This window comes from Nomascus leucogenys, chromosome 6 (assembly GCF_006542625.1).
Source record: "Nomascus leucogenys isolate Asia chromosome 6, Asia_NLE_v1, whole genome shotgun sequence".
In the NCBI taxonomy this organism is placed as follows: Eukaryota; Metazoa; Chordata; class Mammalia; order Primates; family Hylobatidae; genus Nomascus; species Nomascus leucogenys.
In genome coordinates this window covers 66,979,995-67,000,773 of record NC_044386.1, presented here as the reverse complement: position 1 = coordinate 67,000,773, position 20,779 = coordinate 66,979,995, and the positions used below count along the sequence as shown (strand labels likewise).

The 20,779-nt window shown below is 41.1% G+C and overlaps 1 protein-coding gene across 4 annotated transcripts in view; it reads right to left on the bottom strand.

Moving 5' to 3' along the window:
• SLC12A6 (solute carrier family 12 member 6) overlaps positions 1-17,811 on the bottom strand; it is a 107,121-nt gene extending 89,310 nt beyond the window's left edge. For all 4 annotated transcript variants that reach the window (XR_004030481.1, XM_003272786.4, XM_003272788.4 and 1 more), the window contains exon 1: positions 16,165-17,811. Coding sequence is in view for 3 of the 4 variants with exons in the window: in XM_003272786.4 (XP_003272834.1) it covers positions 16,165-16,435 (271 nt within the window). In the remaining variant the exon portion in view is untranslated. The remainder of the gene's footprint in view (positions 1-16,164) is intronic.
• Positions 17,812-20,779: the final 2,968 nt, after the last annotated feature.

The following is a 20,779-nucleotide window of genomic DNA, read 5'->3' as shown; positions in this document are numbered from 1 at the left end:
GAGAGGGATTAAAGAAGGTGGGATGTGAGAAATAGCTATGTAAAGTACAATACACTATCACAATGAGGTATCACTACACTCACCAAGATAGCTAAAATTCATAAGACCAAAAACACCAAATTTGGCAAGACTGTGGAACAAAAAGAACTTTCATACACTGTTGTTGGGGGTATAAATTAGTACAACCACTATGGAAAAGGGTCTCACACTTTCCCCTATAATCTGGCAATTCCACTCATAGGTATTTACCTTTAAAAATGAAAATATATTCCCACAAAAGGACTTGTACAAAAATGTTCACAACAGTTTATTCATAATATCCAAAAACTGGAAACATCTTAGGTATACATTCACAAGAGAATGGATAAAGTGTGATATAGTCATACAAAGGATTACTATTCAGCAATAAAAAGGAATAAACTATTGATATATTCAACAACATGGATGAATCTCAAAAACGTTATGGCTAAGTTAAAGACGCTTTAAACAGAAGAGTACATAATATGTGAATCCACTTTTATAAGGTTTTAGAACAGACAAAACTAACCTATGATGCAGAAAAAGCAGGACAATGGTTGGATCTGGAAGAATGGAAATACAAATTAACTGGGACTGGGCCTGAAAGAACTTCCTAGAGTGATGGTAATATTCTACATCCTAATGGGGTTTAGGATTCCACAGGTGCATGCATTTGTCAAAACTCAGCCAATGTTCACTTAAAACTCGTGCCTTTGCTGGGCGTGGTGGCTCACACCTATAATCCCAGCACTTTGGGAAGCCGAGGTGGACGGATCACCCGAGGTCAGTTCGAGACCAGCCTGACCAACACGGAGAAACGTTGTCTCTACTAAAAATATAAATTCGCTGGGCGTGGTGACGCATGCCCGGTAATCCCAGCCACTGGGGAGGCCAAGGCAGGAGAATCACTTGAACCCAGGAGGTAGAGGTTGCGGTAAGCCGGGATCATTGCACTCCAGCCTGGGCAACAAGAGTGAAACTCTGTCTCGAAAAAAACAAAAACAAAAACAAAAACTCGTGCCTTCACTGTACAAAAAGTTTAGCTCAAAAGAAAAAAAGCTGCAGTTACTGAATTCTAATTCATAATTATATGAATTCTAATTTATAATTCATAATAATGCACTGTGAAGTTTTGTTTTTTTTTTTTTTTTTTTTTTTTTGAGACAGAGTCTCGCTGTCGCCCAGGCTGGAGTGCAGTGGCGCGATCTCGGCTCACTGCAGGCTCCGCTCCCCGGGGGTTCACGCCATTCTCCTGCCTCAGCCTCCCGAGTAGCTGGGACTACAGGCGCCCGCCACCTCGCCCAGCTAATTTTTTGTATTTTTAGTAGAGACGGGGTTTCACTGTGTTAGCCAGGATGGTCTCGATCTCCTGACCTCGTGACCCGCCCGCCTCGGCCTCCCAAAGTGCTGGGATTACAGGCGTGAGCCACCACGCCCGGCCGCATCGTGAAGTATTTATGGGAAGTGAACTGATTCTGCAATTTACCTTAAAATGCATACAATAGGATAGATGGACACATATGTAAGAAGACAAGTATAATAAAATGTTAATGATAGAATCTAGGTGGTGGGTGTATGGGTATTCACGATAAAAGTCTTTCAACTTCCTGTGTGCTTGTAAATTTTCATAATAGGCTGGGCGTGGTGGCTCACACCCGTAATCCCAGGACTTTGGGAGGCCAAGGCAGGCGGATCACTTGAGGTCAGGAGTTTGAGACCAGACGGGCCAACATGGTGAAACCCCGTCTCCACTAAAAACACAAAAATTGGCTGGGCGTGATGGTGGGCGCCTGTAACCCCAGCTACTCGGGAGGCTGAGCCAGGAGAATCGCTTGGACCCGGGCGGGTGGAAGTTGCAGTGAGCTGAGATTGCACCACTGCACTCTAGCCTAGGCGACAGAGTGAAACTCTGTCTCAAAAAAAAAAAAAAAAAAAAAAAGGAAAGAAAAAAATAAAAGAAAATTTTCTTAATAAAATGTTGAAAAAATACAATGGACACCATTATGAAAATGAAATAGGCAAGTCACAGACTGGGAAAAATATTCACAAAACATATATTTGACAAAGGAGATCTGTATCTAGAAGACATAAAAATTCCCTACGCCTCAATAACATGAAGACAAATAAAATGGGCAAAAGATTTAAACAATTGACAAAGGAAGATAGGCAAACCACTAAAAACCGCTGAAAAAGTGCTCATCCCTGGCCATCAGGGAAATGCAAATTAAAATCACAATTTAAAACAAGGGTCCCCAACCCCTGGGCCGTGGACTGGTACTGGTCCCTGGCCTGTTAGGAACAGGGCCGCACAGCAGGAGGTGAGAGGCAGGCAAGCATTACCGCCTGAGCACCGCCTCCTGCCGGATCAGCAGCAGCATTAGATTCTCATAGGAGCGCCAACCCTATTGTGAACAGCAATTCCGAGGGATCTAAACTATGTGCTCCTTATGAGAATCTAATGCCTGATGATCTGAGGTGGAACAGTTTCATGCCAAAACCATGCCTGTACCCGACCTTAGTTCTGTGGAAAAATTGTCTTCCATGAAACCAGCCTCTGGTGCCAAAAAGGTTGGGGACTGCTGATTTAAAAGACTGTTGGCACCCAGGCATGGTGGCTCAGGCCTGTAATCCCAGCACTTTTGGGGGCCAAAGTGGAAGGATTGCTTGAGCTCAGGAGTTTGAGACTAGCCTGGGCAACATGGCGAAATCCTTTCTCTACCAAAATTCAGAAAAATTTAGCCAGGGTTTGCTACTGCACACCTGTAGTCCCAGCTGAGGCAGGAGGATTGCTTGAGCCTGGGAGGTTGTGCCACTGCATGCCAGCCTAGGTGACAGAGTGAGATCTTATCTCAAAAAAGAAAAAAAAAAGAGAGAGACTTTTGGTAAAGATGTAGCACAAACATTGGTGGGGAGTGTAAAATGGCACAAATCATTTTGGAAAAAGTTCCAGTAATTTTTTTATAAATCAAAAACATATGCCTACCCTAAGACCCAGCAATTCTTGTTCTCAGTATTTTTACCTAAGAGAAATAAAGGCATAAGTCCACAAAAAATTCAAACAAATATGTATATAACAGCTTTATTCATAACCCAAGCAGGAAACAGCCCAGGTATCCATCAATAAAATAATCAACCTGCAGTATATGGCATACAATGAATTATTATTCAATGATAAACAGGAATCATACAGGTATGAAATATTTACATTTGTATACTTTAAAGAAATTACGGTATTTTTAAGTAATAAGATATAAAGGTCAGGCCAGGGCAAAAAGGGCATTTATAATGGTATTACTCCCATAGTGCTTTATATATTAGACCAAATCTTATACATATTGTATTTATGTTATTAATTAGTTTCAGTAAAACACATTATTTGTGACTATATTATACCTGCTAAAAATAGTTAGCATGCCCATTCTTCAGAGGAATGGGTCTATTTTGGGGTAGTATTTTGACACTACAACTTAATATGTTACACTAGCACAGCTCAGAACTCATAATAACCAGTGTTTTGTTTTATTAAACCCATTTATTAAAAAAAACTTTTAAGTTAGATTAGTGAAAAGATTGAAACAATTAAGGGAAAGTCAGCGGGAAATTATTTTCAATATAAGGATTCTCTATCAGAGGGCTACCGGTAGGGAAATAGCACTCTATATCCCACACTCCGCACCCTCTCGAGTGTGGTATCATTTAGAAGGTTAGGCGAACATGAAAGGATGTGAACCACTGTTTTAGAACACTGCTTTGCAAATTATCTCTGGTAAATAACCTTTTTTCTTTGAATTTCCAATTCATTATGGGCCAATAATTTTGTTAAAAAATAGTAAAAATGAATTACTAGAAAAATAAAATAAATATATATCAAATATAAGCCCCAACTTGTTAATATTAGATTTGACAGACATAAATTTGTTCTATCAAACTGCTATGCAGGTTTCTAAAAACTCAATTTCTGAACTTATCTCCTCACAGAAAATAAACAGCTCATGGGCCAGCACTGTCTTGTACTACACTCTGAATAGTTGCGTGTTAGAAAATGCTATAAACATCTTACAGGAGAATGAGCTGTTCACCACTTACATTTAGGGCTACTACTATAGCTGGAGCCTGAAAGGTACAGTCTCATTCTTAAGTAGAAGATGTATACACATTTTCCTTTTTTTTTTTTTTTTTTTGTTTTTGAGACGGAGTCTCACTCTGTCGCCCAGGCTGGAGTGCAGTGGCGCAATCTCGGCTCACTGCAAGCTCCGCCTCCCGGGTTCACGCCATTCTCCTGCCTCAGCCTCTCCGAGTAGCTGGGACTACAGGCGCCCGCCACCACGCCCGGCTAATTTTTTGTGTTTTTAGTAGAGACGGGGTTTCACTGTGTTCTCGATCTCCTGATCTCGTGATCCGCCCGCCTCGGCCTCCCAAAGTGCTGGGATTACAAGCGTGAGCCACCGCGCCCGGCCCACATTTTCCTTATTTATCATATTCAGCAAACCCTCTTATCCCTCTGCAACTGAGACAGGAAATATTAGTGAAAAATATAAAAATGATCACAAATTCTAAATTTTGCCTTACTATGTATAAAATTATTAAAAGAATTGAATGCATCAATAACTTTGGTAAAGACCAACTATCATGGGATGGTAAGGACTTACAGCTTAAGTCTTTTAAATCTTGACTTGAAACTGTCTATGAAAATGGATTTTTATGAAATGTTATCAGTGGTGAATATATAATGAATTTGGGGGCTAAAACTAAAAATAGAAGAATGAAATGTCATACATCAGAAATGAAACCCTGAGTAACTGAATGTCTGTGTTCATAGCTGCCAGTGCTACCTCTTTGGTTGGTGATTTATATATTTATAAATATATAAAAGACATTATTTTCTGATGGATTCAACATATTGTAGAGTAAGAAAGGCAAAGAGTTCTCCAAGTTAAAGCCTCAGGAAAATCTCATGCTTTAACTGAGGCTGAAAGGATCATGCATTTACTCAATAATATTTGAGTGCCCACTAAGTGCCAAGAAATAGGAATGAAATGGAGAGCAAGACACTGTTCCTGCCCAAGGAGCTCACAGTCTTATTATCCAAATTAACTATAGGCAATACAAAACTAGGACTTTTTCAACTTCCTAAAAGTTGTGTCTTCACTAGAGGAAAGAATAGAGTAGGATAGTTGATGGCTAACTAATTTGATAGCTACTTCAGCCATTTCGGCCACTAATCCAAATACTAAAGCAGGCATTATCAAATGCCCCTGAGTCCTCAGTTGCCACTGCTGCCTCTTTCAGCATATCACAACTCTTTATAAAATGTTGCTACCTTTTTCCTTAGTCTAATGTCAATATAGCCCAGGTATGATAGATAGGACCTGAGAATCCCAACCAAAGAGGGTAGCAGATTCCAAAGAGGAATCTGGCAGCTATGAAGATAGACATTCAGTTACTCAGGGTTTCATTTCTGATCTAAGATATTTCATTCTTCCATTATGAAATGCTTGCTAGATTAAAAATGGGCTCCTAGTCCACACAAAAAAAGTGTATAGAAAATAAACCTGACATTAAGCAACACATTGTTAAAACTAAGGACATATTCCTAAAAATGTGAGAAAAGGAAAATGAAAACACAATCCAAAACAAAATTTTTTAGATCTACTGAGACTTGGGTCAAAATCTTCATTAGCTTTACGACAGAATGATTAATGTAACTAAATCAATAACTGTTGATGTAACTCAGCACTACTACACTGCTCTAGGCACATAATTTGTGTAAAAGACAATGAAATACGTATCCTTATGCCAGATTTCTTTTTATGAACATAGAATCTAAGTTATTCAGAGAATATGTCATTTTATTACTTTTTTTTTTTTTTTTTTTTGGATACAGGGTCTTGCTCTGTCACCCAGGCTGGAGTACAGTGGCATGATCATGGCTCACTATGGCCTTGACCTCTCGGACTCAAGCAATCCTTCCATCTCAGCCTCCCAAGTAGCTGGGACTACAGGTGCACACCACCACACCTGGCTGCTTTTTCTTTTCTTTTTTTTTTTTGTAGAGACGAGGTTTCACTATGTTGCCCAGGCTAGCAATTATGTCTTAATAAATGTTTCAATAGGGCCAACTATTATTAGCATACCAGAGAAAATGCAGTGTAATGACAAAAATGCTGGTCTTAGAATTACATGTGCCTAGGTTCAATCATTATTCTTTATTATTTGTATGACTTTGGGCAAGTTACTTAACCTTATCAACCCCAGGTTTCTCCTGGATAAGAAAAATTTCATCTTAGTACAGAATAAAATGACTTTTTAAAAAATGAAAAAATACCAAAACTGATCGTTTTTCAAAAGGGGAAAGAACTGACCTCATCTAATAGGGAAGAATATTTTTCTATTCCTATCAATTCTTAAAATTTCATTTGAAATGTAGCATGCTGCTGAACCAGAAAAAAATAAATAAACCGAGCATAATCTTTTGTATGCATCTTAGGATGTAAATTAGCCAGCTGTGAAAAAGGCTGTTAAAAAAACAAACGAACAAACAAACAAACAAACAACTTTAGCCGGGCACAGTGACTCACGCCTGTAATCCCAGCACTTTGGGAGGCCAAGGGGGGCAGATCACGAGGTCAGGAGTTTGAGACCTAAACATGGTAAAACCCTGTTTCTACTAAAAATACAAAAATTAACCGGGCGTGGTGGCATGCGCCTGTAATCCCAGCTACTCAGGAGGCTGAGGCGGGAGAACTGCTTGCACCTGGGAGGCGGAGGCTGCGGTGAGCCAAGATTGCACCACTGCACTACAGCCTGGGCGACAGAGCGAGACTCCGCCTCAAAAAAAAAAAAATTAAATATGGTAAATGCAAATGCTCTCAAAATAGAATAAAGGTAAATTTTGGTTAGATTCAATTTCTCATAGCTCCTCAAAGTGAAAATGTACATGTGTACATAAGAGTTTTTAACTTATTAGTGTTCTCTCTTCTCTCTTTTTTTAAACTAGCAATATGAAAAATAAATAGCTTTACCCCAAAGTAAATGTAGACCTGTCTGAAAAAATGAGAGAAATTCAGGTGCTATTCTGCCAAAAATTAAAGTTATTTACCAAATGGTTATGACTATAAACAGATTAATGTCATCAGTTGAGTTTTTTGCTCAAGGCCACGACAAATATAACGAAGATTTGCAATGCCGTAATAAAACCACAAACAAAAAGCTGCCACTGGTTAATTTAGCTAGAAAATTGGAGACTGAAACCCAGCTCTGAGCTAAGATAACAGGAAATTTTAAAAAGAGAAAAAAAAAGACTAAAATTAGAATTAAGATCTGTCATTTCCTAACAATGTGGCTTTTGTTTTCTATTTCTACAGTTTTCATCTACAAAAACTGAAATTTTAAGAAGAAAAAAACTTCAGCTCTTACATTTTTTTTCAGCTAAGACATCCAAAGGTAACTTCAAAATTTCAGGTTTCACAAAGCCCCTCAGACTGACTTATTTACAATACTGACTTGATTCTGAAATCTTGTTAAGTATAAATTCCACTTTAACAGTAACTTAAAAATTCTTCAAAAGTAAAACGCACCTGAGAATATCAGCAATGTTAAAATATGGTAACGTACACACCTTAGAGCTGAGCAAATATGGTGATAGTGTTTCCTACTAATCAGGTATCGAACTTCTGCCGTTAAGGCAAGGTGCTGTATGCATGTTTTTATGTTGTATGTTCTGCAGTTTTGTGCTTGTACCTTCAAATGTAATTGTTGAGATTCTTAAAAGTATACCAGGGCCGGGTGCAGTGGGTCACACCTGTAATCCTAGCACTTTGGGAGGCCGAGGTGGGCAGATCGCTTGAGCCCAGGAGTTCGAGACCAACCTGAGCAACGTGGCAAAACCCCATCTCTACCAAAAGCCAATACAAAAGTTAGCTGGGCGTGGTGGTGCATGCCTATAGTCCCAGCTACTCGGGAGGGTGAGGTGGGAGGATCGCTTGAGCCCAGGAATTCAAGACTGCAGTGTACTACAATTGTGCCTCTGAATAGCCACTGCCTACCCAAGTCCAGCCTGGGTAACAGAGCTAGACCCTGTCTCAAAAAATAAAAAAATATATACACTGAAGCACTAATTACAGGGTTTTAACAGAGAATAGCTTCTTGTTTTTCTATATACTTGTAAAACTTATAAAACTTCATTAAAAGAATACATTAACATTCACAAAATTGAAATGCTCACATAATTCCTACACTATAGCTCTCCAAACTTTCATACCTACTCCTCAGAAACAAACATCACCAAAAACTTAAACACATGTAACTTCATTATTCTGAAACAACAAGCTCACCAGCTACAGCTATGTAGACAGTGCACAAGGGCATTCAGCCAGAAGGGCAAGGGGAAGGGGGTTGAAAGCCAGCTTGCCCTTCTCCAGTGAAGCCATGATGGCCCAGGGCACAAAGGGGTGCCTTTTTAGAATTTGCACAAAGTTCTTAGTAGTCCAGAAATATATGTTAGACATGAAGGGCAAAAGAAGCAGCAGCCATAATTCAAAAGCTTACAGCATTATAAGTTGCCTTAAATGTCAGCAATAGAAACATTCCCCTTCTTCTAACAGCTTTAAAATGGGAAAGCATGACTTTCATAAGGTTCCCAGGTTTGCAGGAGTACCTTCTTTCGTTTCCTTCCATTTCAGTAAAGGTAATATCAAAATTTATGAGAATCTGGAATCTAGAAACATGTCACTGAGAAGAAAAGAATTTGGGCTCATGATGGAAAGACTTAGTGAGGACACAGAAGAGACCACCGAAGATCAAAGACAAGAAGTTGAGGTAATCACCGTACCAATCACTGATATTTAATCAAATATCTACAGTATTCTAGGACACACTCAAAAGAAAATCCTTTAATTGTAATTTAACCTTTTTAAAAATTGGCCAGGCATGGTGGCTCATGCCTGCAATCCTAGCACTTTGAGATACCCAAGTGGGAGGATCACTTGAGCTCAGGAGTTCCCAGATATCTTCAAAGATAAAAGCTAAGAAATAGTAAAATGTACCTTTTACTCTACTTCAACAAATTACAAACATTTGCTAATCTTGTTTTGTCTATCTCTCCCCAACTTTTTTGGGGAGGAGTGGGGAGGAAGGAGCTGGAGTACATTTCATTTAACCTGTAAATACTTCAATATATATCTTTATAGATAACAGCTTTATGTTACCACAATGTCATAAACATCTCTAAGAAAATTAACAATTCCTTAATATTGTTTAATACCATGTACATGTTCAAATTTCCCCCACTTGTCTCAAAAGTACCTTTTTTCAATTGTTTTATGCACATCAGAATCCAAACCAAGTTCACACACTGCATTTGGCTGATATGGCTCTTTTTATCTGTAACAGCTTTCCCTCTCTTCCCATCCCTCCTCCTCCACCCCATCCCAATTATTTGTTGAAGAATCTAGTTATTCAATAAAACTTCCCATATTCTGGATTTGGCTGATTGCTTCTTGTGGTATAAAGCAGTATATTATAAAGTTTAATCTGGCTACGGAGTATAGAGAAGAGAGGAAAAACAGTTAAGGTCTATAACCAGCTGGGCGCAGTGGCTCACACCTGCAATCCTAGCACTTTGGGAGGCTGAGGAGGGCGGATCACGAGGTCAGGAGATCGAGACCATCCTGGCTAACAGGGTGAAACCCCGTCTCTACCAAAAATACAAAAAAAAATTAGCCAGGCATGGTGGCAGGCGCCTGTAGTCCCAGCTACTAGGGAGGCTGAGGCAGGAGAATGGCGTGAACCTGGGAGGCAGAGCTTGCAGTGAGCCGAGATGGCACCACTGCACTCCAGCCTGGGCCACACAGCAAAAAAAAGGTCTGTAACCAAAATGTTTTGGACAAGTGATACTGAAAAGCTTTTTTTAAAGAAAAAAAATCTAAGGCCAGGCATGGTGGCTCACGCCTGTAATCGCAGCACTTTGGGAGGCTGAGGTGGGCTAACTGTTTGAACACAGGAGTTCAAGACCAGCCTGGGCAACATGTAAAACCTCGTCTCTACAAAAAAAAAAAATTAGCTAGTCATAGTGGTGTGCACCTGTGTTCCCAGCTACTCAAGAGGCTGAGGTGGAGGATTGTTTAAGCTCAGAAACTCAAGGCTGCAGTGAGCCGTGATCACACCACTGTATCCAGCCTGGTGGACAGAATGAGACCCTGTCTCAAAAAAAAAAAAAAACTATAAAGAGGATGCTTTCAGACAAGCTAGGAAGGTACCAAATCAACATATTTTAGCTATCAGAATGCCAAGGTAAAACATGGATAGTATTCAATAATTATATAATATAGAAGATATATTTAAGAGAAAGGTAATAGTCCATCCTGGCCAACATAGTGAAACCCCGTCTCCACTAAAAATACAAAAATTAACTGGGTGTGGTGGCACCTGCCTGTAGTCCCAGCTACTGGGGAGGCTGAGGCAGGAGAATCGCTTGAACCCAGAAGGCGGAGGTTGCAATGAGTGGAGACTGCACCGTTGCACTCCAGCCTGGGTGACAGAGTGAGACTCTGTCTCAAAAAATAATAATAACAATAATAATACTAATAGTCACCTATGATTAGCAATACAATATAATTCACTTATTTTGGTGTGTGGCTAAAAATGATAATTTTGTTTTTTGTTGGGTTTTGTTTGTCAGGGTAGAGGTATTTTTTATTTTTTATTTAATTTATTTATTTGAGACAGAGTCTCGCTCTGTCACCCAGGCTGGAGTGCAACTTCCGCCTCCCAGGTTCTCATGCCTCAGCCACCTGAGTAGCTAAGATTATAAGCATGCACCACCACACCTGGCTAAGTTTTCATATTTTTAGTAGAGACGGGGTTTCACCATGTTGGCCAGGCTGGTCTCGAACTCCTGACCTCAAGTGATCCGCCTGCCTCCACCTCCCAAAGTGCTGAGATTACAGGCATGAGCCACCACACCCAGCCTAGAGGCATTTTTTGAAAAGCTCTCTAGATCATTTCATTATGCAGCCAGATGAAGTAGCACTGCTCTAGTACATACATTAATATGCCTTTATCAGAGTATGTTTTTAATTTGTCTCTTGTTTTTAAGTCTACAAGATCTTCAACTCAATGTATATTTATGGTATACAAGTTATATGGGATATCATATATTATACTAGGTGTAAATGATTTTGTATCCTTGTCCTCAAGAACCCTACAGCATAGTTGAGAAAGATAATATGTAAATAAAAAACAAAATAGAGTGATATGGGTATTATAGCAATATAGGGACAAAAAGAGCCTGGTTTATTATATCTGGATATGGGGTTCAATCAGAAAAGGTTTCAGAGAGGAAACCTGACTCCTTAAAGAAAGGACTTATCTAAATTACTTTTGTGTCTCTAACCTCTCTCACAAAAACTTGGTTAACAGCCAGTCTCAAAGTTGTTACACTTAGACCTCAACTCTCCACTTCAGAAACCTACTCCAAGGCTACACACTAGATCACATTACATGAGAAATGCTCTACCTCTGAAATTGCTCACTCCAACAACATTCAACCATCTGACCACAGTCTTTAATCTTTCTACACCTTTCACCACACTTTACCTTATCAAGTCCTCCAGTCTCTTAAGTGTCTCTATTTTATCTCAGTTGATCATTTTCCTTTGCCGTATTTTTGCATATTTCTATTGTTGGACTTATATAGCATTATAATTTGTATACAAATGTGTTTGCATATGATCTATTAGATCATAACTTTCCTTAAAACAGATAACGGATTCTTTTTCTCTGTAATACCCAACATCTTTAACAGCCAGCCAGTACCTTATCCTTAATAATTGTGCAGAGTAATAAACATTTGGTGAAGGAATAAGTAAAGTGCTCTAGTCATTTTCACCACTATACCATGAGATCTGCAAAGGTAGAAACTATATGTTATCTGTATATTTCCTACAATTAATACCAGACTGCCTCATACATACCAGCGTCTCACAGAGTATCTGTTGAATTATAAAAGGTTGAAATGTATTAGAGACTGCAGGTAGGGTGTATGGTTCACACCTGTAATCCCCGAGCTTTAGGAGGCCGAGGCAGGAGGATCATTTGAGGTCAGGAGTTTGAGACCAGCCTGGCCAACATGGTGAAACCCCATCTCTCCTAAAAACACAAAATTGAGGCGGGTGTGGCTGCAGATGCCTGTAATCCCAGCTACTTGGGAGGCTGAGGCTGGAGAATCACTTGGACCCGGGAGGTGGAGGTTGCAGTGAGCCGAGACAGCGCCACTGCACTCCAGCCTGGGCGACAGCGCGAGACTTCGTCTCAAAAAAAAAAAGTATTAGGTACCGCAAATGACATATAAAAATATGTTTTACAGCCACATGGTTATAAAGCACATGTAAAAAATGTTCATCATAGCAGAGGCAAAATGATGCAAGAAAGAGCACTAGATAAAAGTCAGGAGGCCTGAACTTCAGTCTTGGCTTTGCCACTATGTGATCTACAAATAACCATCTCTATAAGCCTTAGTTTCCTCATTTATTTTGTTATTTTTTTAGTCTAATCTATTGGGGTTTTAAGTCTCCTCACTTATTAAAATGTGGTTTGATCAGAATGAGATTCTAGATCATTAGCTCTAACGTGGTGCTTTTCAAAAAAATTACTATAAAAGTGATACACTATAAATATTTAAAAATTATGTATGTCCTTAATTGTTTTGGTAAAAGAAAATTCCACTCTATTTTTTTTTTCTTTTTTTGAGACAGAGTGTCACTCTGTCACCCAGGCTGGAGTGCAGTGGCATGATCTCAGCTCACTGCAACCTCCGCCTCCTGGATTCAAGCGATTCTCCTGTCAAGGCCTCCCAAGTAGCTGGGATTACAGGCGCACGCCGCCACGCCTGGCTAATTTTTTGTATTTTTAGTAGAGACAGGGTTTCACCATGCTCCCCAGGCTGGTCTTGGACTCCTGAGCTCAGGCAATCCACCCGCCTCGGCCTCCCAAAGTGCTAGGATTACAGGCGTGAGCCACCGTGCCTGGCTCCACTTTATTTTTGTAACTCACTTTCCAGAGGCATCCACTCTCAACAGTTTCTTTTGTATCTTTAAGGCCACTGATCCATAAGCTAATACACTGCTAAGATTCTTGATTTTACCAACTGGACAGTCCTATAAATTCAAATGGAGACTTGCCAAAATGAAAGAAAAATTACTTCGATAGCAGAAAGAAAACTACTCAGAAAGCCAACAGCAGAAAAAATTAAAATATACTGAAATAAGTACTTAAAACTTCATGTAGGGCTCGGTGCTGTGGCTCACGCCTGTAATCCCAGCACTTTGGGAGGCCAAGGTGGGTGTATCACCTGAGGTCAGGAGTTTGAGACCAGGTTGACCAACATGGTGAAACCCCATCTCTACTAAATACAAAAAATTAGCCAGGTGTGGTGGCGCATGCCTGTAATCTCAGCTACTTGGGAGGCTGAGGCAAAAGAATCACTGGAACCCGGGAGACAGAGGTTGCAGTGAGTGGAGATTGCGCCCTTGCACCCCAGCCTGGGCAACAAGTGTGAAACTCCATCTCAAAAAAAAAAAAAAAAAAAAAAAAAAAAAAAAAAACAACTTCATGTGTCACCTCCTGTTTGTGTGATATAATGTGAGTAAAAGACATATGACAAGAAACTTCAGGTGGGAAGTTTCTCTACAGGAAGAAACGTGGGAGGCATGGGGGAAAGGAGAATCATACTAATGTCACAACCACAGAAGGATGTACAAAGGGTGAAAAAATTCAGAGAACTGTAAATACTAAAATAGCAAACTAATTGTGAAATGCACTATGAGCTTAAGGAGTCAACTGTAGAAAGGATGCAGTTGTTATCTATATTAAAGCCAGCCTAGAGGGAAATGTATATTAACATTAGGCCCTTTTCTTCACCACAGCACCCTTTGAAGATCTACATCTAAGGCCGGGCGCGGTGGCTCACGCTTGTAATCCCAGCACTTTGGGAGGCCGAGGCGGGCGGATCACGAAGTCAGGAGATCGAGACCACGGTGAAACCCTGTCTCTACTAAAAATACAAAAAATTAGCCGGGCGTGGTGGCGGGCACCTGTAGTCCCAGCTACTCGGAGAGGCTGAGGCAGGAGAATGGCGTGAACCCGGGAGGCGGAGCTTGCAGTGAGTCGAGATCGCGCCACTGCACTCCAGCCTGGGTGACAGAGCGAGACTCCGTCTCAAAAAAAAAAAAAAAAAGATCTACATCTAAATCTAACAAGGGCTTTAACATACTGAGAAGCCAAGGGTGAAATAATTATGTTTCTAAGTGGTTTCTTCTAATGGTGGGGAAAATTTATCACATGATGACAGTCATCATAAGAATTTTTTTTAATATAGAAAGAAAAAAAAGAGAAAAGGTAGGTCACTGAGAAAGTAGAAAGTTCCACGAGAATAGGGCAAAGTGCTCTCTAATGGCCGGACTATTAATTTCCCTTTCATCTGGGTACCGGAGAATATTTAAACATTAAGTAAGGAATGTGTTATATAGAGAATCAAGCTTTTAACATCTGTAACCACGTAAACAAACATAGATTTCACTTAGATATGTCCCCATTTTTACCCCTGTAGTCCCCATTTTTACCCCTATAGTGTAAAAGGATACCACTCTAGACTGTAAAGAATGCTTAAGGGTAACATAAGAACTGCAGACTGGACAAGGATCCTGTTCTGCTGGTCTAACACATTACTGAAATAAGTCCACTTTTCCAAAGAATAAAAATACAATTCCATAACATGTAAGTCACAAGTCTAACAAACTAAACTATAAATTACCTAATGATAATTACAATATTAAAAAATTAACACTGGTATAGTCTTTACCTGGAATGTTTACAACCTAAATACAGCATGATGGGTAAAAACTAAAACGATAATTTGGAATTAATTTGGAGGAACAGGAAATGATAAATTTTTATTCCATACTGTAATTTTAATACAGTGTATGACATACTGTAAAATTTGTCAAAAAGCTGAAAACAGTAAAGTCTGAGAACCAACCTATATCTCCATAAAAGAAAAAATGATTAGTCAAGGATGAGTGAATTCTAGGACTGTAAACTTTACCAAATCTACCTTGTCTCCAGATATTAAAAACACAAACAGAATTAGGGAACTAAAATCATTCTGGTTTCCTGAACCCTTTAGGTTAAAAGGAACAATATTTTCTGACACCGGAAAATGGTGAGTAAGCCTTGCTTTCACAAGTCAGTGGGTGAGGCTATTGTTTTCAAACTTGGGTGGCATATTATTTTAAGAGTCTTTAAGGGAAATTTTTATCACTAAAAGATTATATTAGTTACAACACAGCATAAAACTAAATATATAAAGCAGTACAGGTCTCAAACTTTTAAATTTCAGAGTCCAAAAAATGTTATGATCTCCCCATTTTCTCTCTTCTCTCTCTTCCATCACCTCTTCCCAGTACATCAAATAAAACCAAGCCAGCTGACACACACAAACTGGTTTAGGAAGCTAAAGGTCTGCAGCAGTCAACATGAGCCAGGAGTGGCTTGTTTGCTACCTGCTAACTCTAAAGACTCATCAGACTTTCCATTTAAAGCTCAGAGAGAAGAAATTACATGGGAATCAGGCCCTAAAAGCCTTTTCAGAAGTCTTCCATATAGATTTCAAAAAAGAATTTTGCAATACACATCCGAAGTCTTGGAGGAAAGCTACTAAGATATGACCAATAACTACTCCATGTAACCGGCCTTAAAGCAGACTGAAATAGCCAATGATGGCTACAGAACACATACCCCACTCACTAAATTTTAAAATTTAGGATTCTCTGTGCTGAAAACGATTACATTCTTTGACATACACCTTTAACCAAAATACCCATTTCATTTCTAAGAAGACAAAAATGAGGAAGTTAAAATATACATTTGCCTTCCTTCTTGTCATACACCTTCCCACATACCAAATTACTACTGCAAAGAGCCACTATGCTATTATTCCAAAGAGTTTCTAAGCATCTCACAGAGATGCCTTGGTTCCTGATGACTATTATAATCATAATTATATGATTATGATCTTCCAGATCCATAGATAGGCATCTTGGATAAAGAGGCCAGTAATGAAAGTATGCTGCGGTCTGTGTTTCTACTTACCCTCGATGACATCCTGGGGGTGAGAAGTCCGGTCACTGGGTGGATCCAGTGCAACAGTTGCCAGCGAAGTGGTGGCCCCAGACATCTCACTCATAGGCTCACTCCGGCTTGTTTCAGGCACACTTTCCCGGGAGCTAAATCTTACTCGGGAACTAGATCGAGAGCTGAGGTCCGGACTGGTGTCTGACAAACCTGGAATGTCATCGATCTTTGTCGGTGTCACCATGAACCGAACTGAAGCCATCTTGGTAGTGGTTTCTGGAGGATGCATTTTGTTCTTTTTAAGAACAAAAAAAGTGGGGGGAACCTCGCAAAATCTTCCTCTTACGCTAGCTACTTTTGACTGCAATACAAAAGATAACTTGAAAAATAACACATTTCAATAACCTTGATTCACACCACACAAAAAGCCCCAACTAAGAATCCTTCTACTCAGAATTCAAGCCGACTGTCCTAGAAAGTGCATCACCAATAGGTGAATATATTTTTTAAGAGAGAAAAAAACAAAAAGCAAAAAGACAAAACAATGCCAATCTTGTGTAACTTCTTTCCTTCAGAATGAAGAGCTACCTAGCTATCCCCTCTGGTCCAGGGCTGAAGGCTCAGTGCCATGGTCTCAGGGCAGCAGATGAAGCCTCCCTCCCCTCAGCCCCCAGGTTCCTGTCGAGGTAGTCCTTTATCTGGTGAGTGTCCCACGGTTCTAGTTGGGCGAAGTGCGTGCAGGCAAACCTTTATCAGGCGACTATAGCGTGGATCAGATTGCAAAATGGTGTACACCCGGCCACCTGTTGTGTATCAGGTGAATACCCCACAGGTCTGGCTGGGGGGAGGTGTATGCAAAGCCACCCGGTGTTTTTGATGTCGACAATCCACTTGGGTCTGGTGGGAAAGGTGCGCATGCATAACGGGAAAAATAACCCACACTACTGAGAGAAGGGTGAGCAAAGGAGGATGCAGAGGCAGAGCGGATTCCTGTCTCCGAGAGGTCCGTGGGGGTGGTGCGTCCGCTCTTCTCCTAGCAGAAAGGTCCTCGGGGTCTGGGAGGAGGTTAGCGGATCAAGACACCTCGGACAGCAGCTCAGAGTCGTGGCAAGTCGTGGCTAGTCCACTGAGCCACGGTCCGCTCGCTAGGTTTCTCCAGCGTGTGACAGGACGAGCCACCCCCTTTGCCAGAGGCGCGTTCTCCCCTATCCCCGCCCGGGCGCAGGTCACCCCCTCGTCGTTCTTCCTCCGGGTCCCAGCAGAGGAGGAGACGGCCACGCAGGCTTGCCTGACTGGGCAGCGGGGTGAGGGAGAAGAAGGTCGCAGGTGCGGTATCCCGGCGCCAGCTAATGCGGGTGGGCGCGCAGCTGTTGTTTACTAGCCTGTAACTGTTTCACAGCCGCGGCGCGCGCAAGATTCTCGCTGCCCCGGCTGGCGCCCCCTCCCCGGCCCGACGCCAGAGCAGCAGTTACGTGACCTGGCCTCCCCCAGCCCCGGGCCCAACGGGCTGCGCCCGCGCCGCCGCAGCCCTTCCCTTCCCTCCCCGCTTGTTCTTCATTCGAGGTAAACCTTGCGAAGAGAAGCCCGGGGGTGCCGTGAGAGGGCGGAACCGTCCCGCGGGCGCCCGAAAGCACCGCCCAGCCTCCGCAGCTCGCGGTGACAGAGTGCAGCGCGCCTGCGCTCGCCGCAGATGGGGCAGGCGGGGCGGGGCCGAATACGAGTGGCCAAGGGGCACGACGGGAGCTGTAGTCCAGGGCACGGCGTGACCCGCGTGAAGACGGGAATAATCCTTTTCCTTGGTCTGGCTGTGCTGCACACTCACTCTGGAAGCATCTTAGAGGGCGGGCGCTGCTCCTCACCCTCAGAACTCGGGGAGCCATTTCTCTTTCATGAGTGTCTCTGAAAACATCATTCATGATTTCTTTATAAACCAGAAACACCGCTCCTATACCTGGGAATAACCCTCATTGTAATTTTTATGTAGAGGTCTACATACAAATAAAGCATTTTTATGTAAAAAAAAAAAATTAAAACTATAAAGTAGGCCTGGCGCGGTGGTTCACGACTGTAATCCTAGCACTTTGGGAGGCTGAGGTGGGCTATCACCTGAGGTCAGGAGTTCCAGACCAGCCTGGCCAACATGGCGAAACCCCTTCTCTACCAAAAACACAAAAATTAGCCCGGCGTGGTGGCGTGTGCCTGTAATCCCAGCTATTCCTTAGGCTGAGGCAGGAGAATGGCTTGAACTCGGGAGGCGGAGATTGCAGTGAGTCGAGAACGCACCATTGCACTCCAGCCTGAGGGGACAACAGCAAAACTCAGTCTCAAAGGAATAAATAAATAAAAATAAAACTATAAAGTACCTTAAACACACTTGTCCGACTTTAATTTTTTTTGTTGTTCTTGTCCTTTTAATAAATGCTCTGTCCACTTTCTAGTCAGACTGAAAGTTCCACTAAATACGTTTTTTATACCTGGAGAAGATGTTGAGGTATTTTCTCAAATCCATTCCATGTTTTCACCACTACATTTATTGTCGCTAGAATATTTTTTCTTAGTGTTTACTTAATGTATAAATGGAGGTGTTCGATAAATTTTGACTCATCAATGTTTTGTTTGAAAAGCTATTTCCTAGCAAAGAGTTGGAACCAACCCAAATGTCCAACAACGATAGACTGGATTAAGAAAATGTGGCACATATACACCATGGAATACTATGCAGCCATAAAAAACGATGAGTTCATGTCCTTTGTAGGGACATGGATGAAACTGGAAAACATCATTCTCAGTAAACTATCGCAAGGACAAAAAACCAAACACTGCATGTTCTCACTCATAGGTGGGAATTGAACAATGAGAACTCATGGACACAGGAAGGGGAACATCACACTCCAGGGACTGTTGTGGGGTGGGGGGAGGGGGGAGGGACAGCATTAGGAGATATACCTAATGCTAAATGACGAGTTAATGGGTGCAGCAAAACATGGCACATGGATACATATGTAACAAACCTGCACATTGTGCACATGTACCCTAAAACCTAAAGTATAATAATAAAAAATAAAAAAATAAAAAAAAAAAGAAAAGCTATTTCCTATAGCTGTGATCAAGACCTCTAAATTTAACAATCACCAGGGCCCAGAAACTGGCCCCTGGTTTTGCCTGGGGTCTTGGCTCCTCACAAGTGGCTATGTTTAAGCAGCACTCCTAGCAATGGGAACTGTATTCCAGGAAATTCTCTTTTATCAAATGACACACAAAGTCCAAATCCTTTCAAGGATTAAAGGATCAAAAAGTTAAAAAGATCCTGGTAACAAAATGAGAAATCCAAATGTAAAGTGTAAACCTCCTCAAGTTTGACTCTTTATAAAGTCTGGGTTTCTTGATTCAGGCCCACAGCTTTCACCCATCCTCTGCAGGATCAATTTTTTCCTCAGACAGGCCTCCCGTTCATTCAAACTGCAGACTTTCCTTTATAAAGAAACACAGAATTTTTATGAAACCCAATTTCCTACTAGTGTATCTGCATTTACTTATATATACCACCTAATTCCAATATACTATCCCTGTTAAGACTTTTCTTGTTTCTGAGCACTAATCAAGCCCTATAAATGTACATCTCAGACGTTAATACCCCAGGGATCTCTTTTTCATTTTCTCAGGGAGACACAGCCTCTGGTGCAAAATGAAGGCTCATTCCTCAGGGGATCTCTTATGGAAAAAGTCCTTGGTATATGGTATATTCATGCCAGTTTGGCATGAATGAAATGGTATATTCATGCCAGTTTGCTTTTTCTCCTCTATATTCATTAGGAATATTTCCAGGTTAAAGCGTTTCAGTCTACACAGGTGGTAGCATGGAGCAATGCTAATTCTTTTTTTTTTTCTTTTTTGTAAGATAAAGGCAGAACTGCAGACAACATTAAAAAACTGGTAGTAAAATTCACTTACTGACTTTGGTGCTTAAGAAACATGTCTCCAATCATTATCCCCTTAACTGGATACGATAACTTTTAAAAATCTTTCAGATCCAATGTTATATCCAATCCTGTAAGTGAACAAGCTAAGAAATAAAATTGCTTGACAGGAAACAAGTATCCCATTTCACAATTTCTCTAAGTTAACTCTTTAAAATCCTTCATATCCAATGTTAAGAACCCTGCAAGTAAGTGAACAGGAGAAATAAAATTCCTTGACAGGAAACAAGTATCTCATTTCACCATTCCTATACGTTTCAGTAATGTATTTGAAAATCATCTGTCTTCTATTAATTATGACCCCAGTTGAGAGATTTTTTTCTTTTCTTTTCAGCACCCCCCAACTATCCTGAACTTTTCTGCTGGGATGGTCAAATAGCAAGATCCAAGAAAAGCAAAGTCTGGCCGGGCACCGTGGCTCACGCCTGTAATCCCAACACTTTGGGAGGCCAAGGCAGGATGACAGCTTGAGTCCCGGAGTGCAACACCAGCTTGGGCAACGTAGTGAGACCTCGTTTCTATAAAAAATTTAAAAATGGGGTGGACCGCTCGAGACGGGGAGGTAGAGGCTGCAATGAGTTGTGATCACATCACTGCACTCCTGCCTGGACCACAGGAGCGAGACCTGACTCAAAAAAAAAAAAAAGTATTTCCAG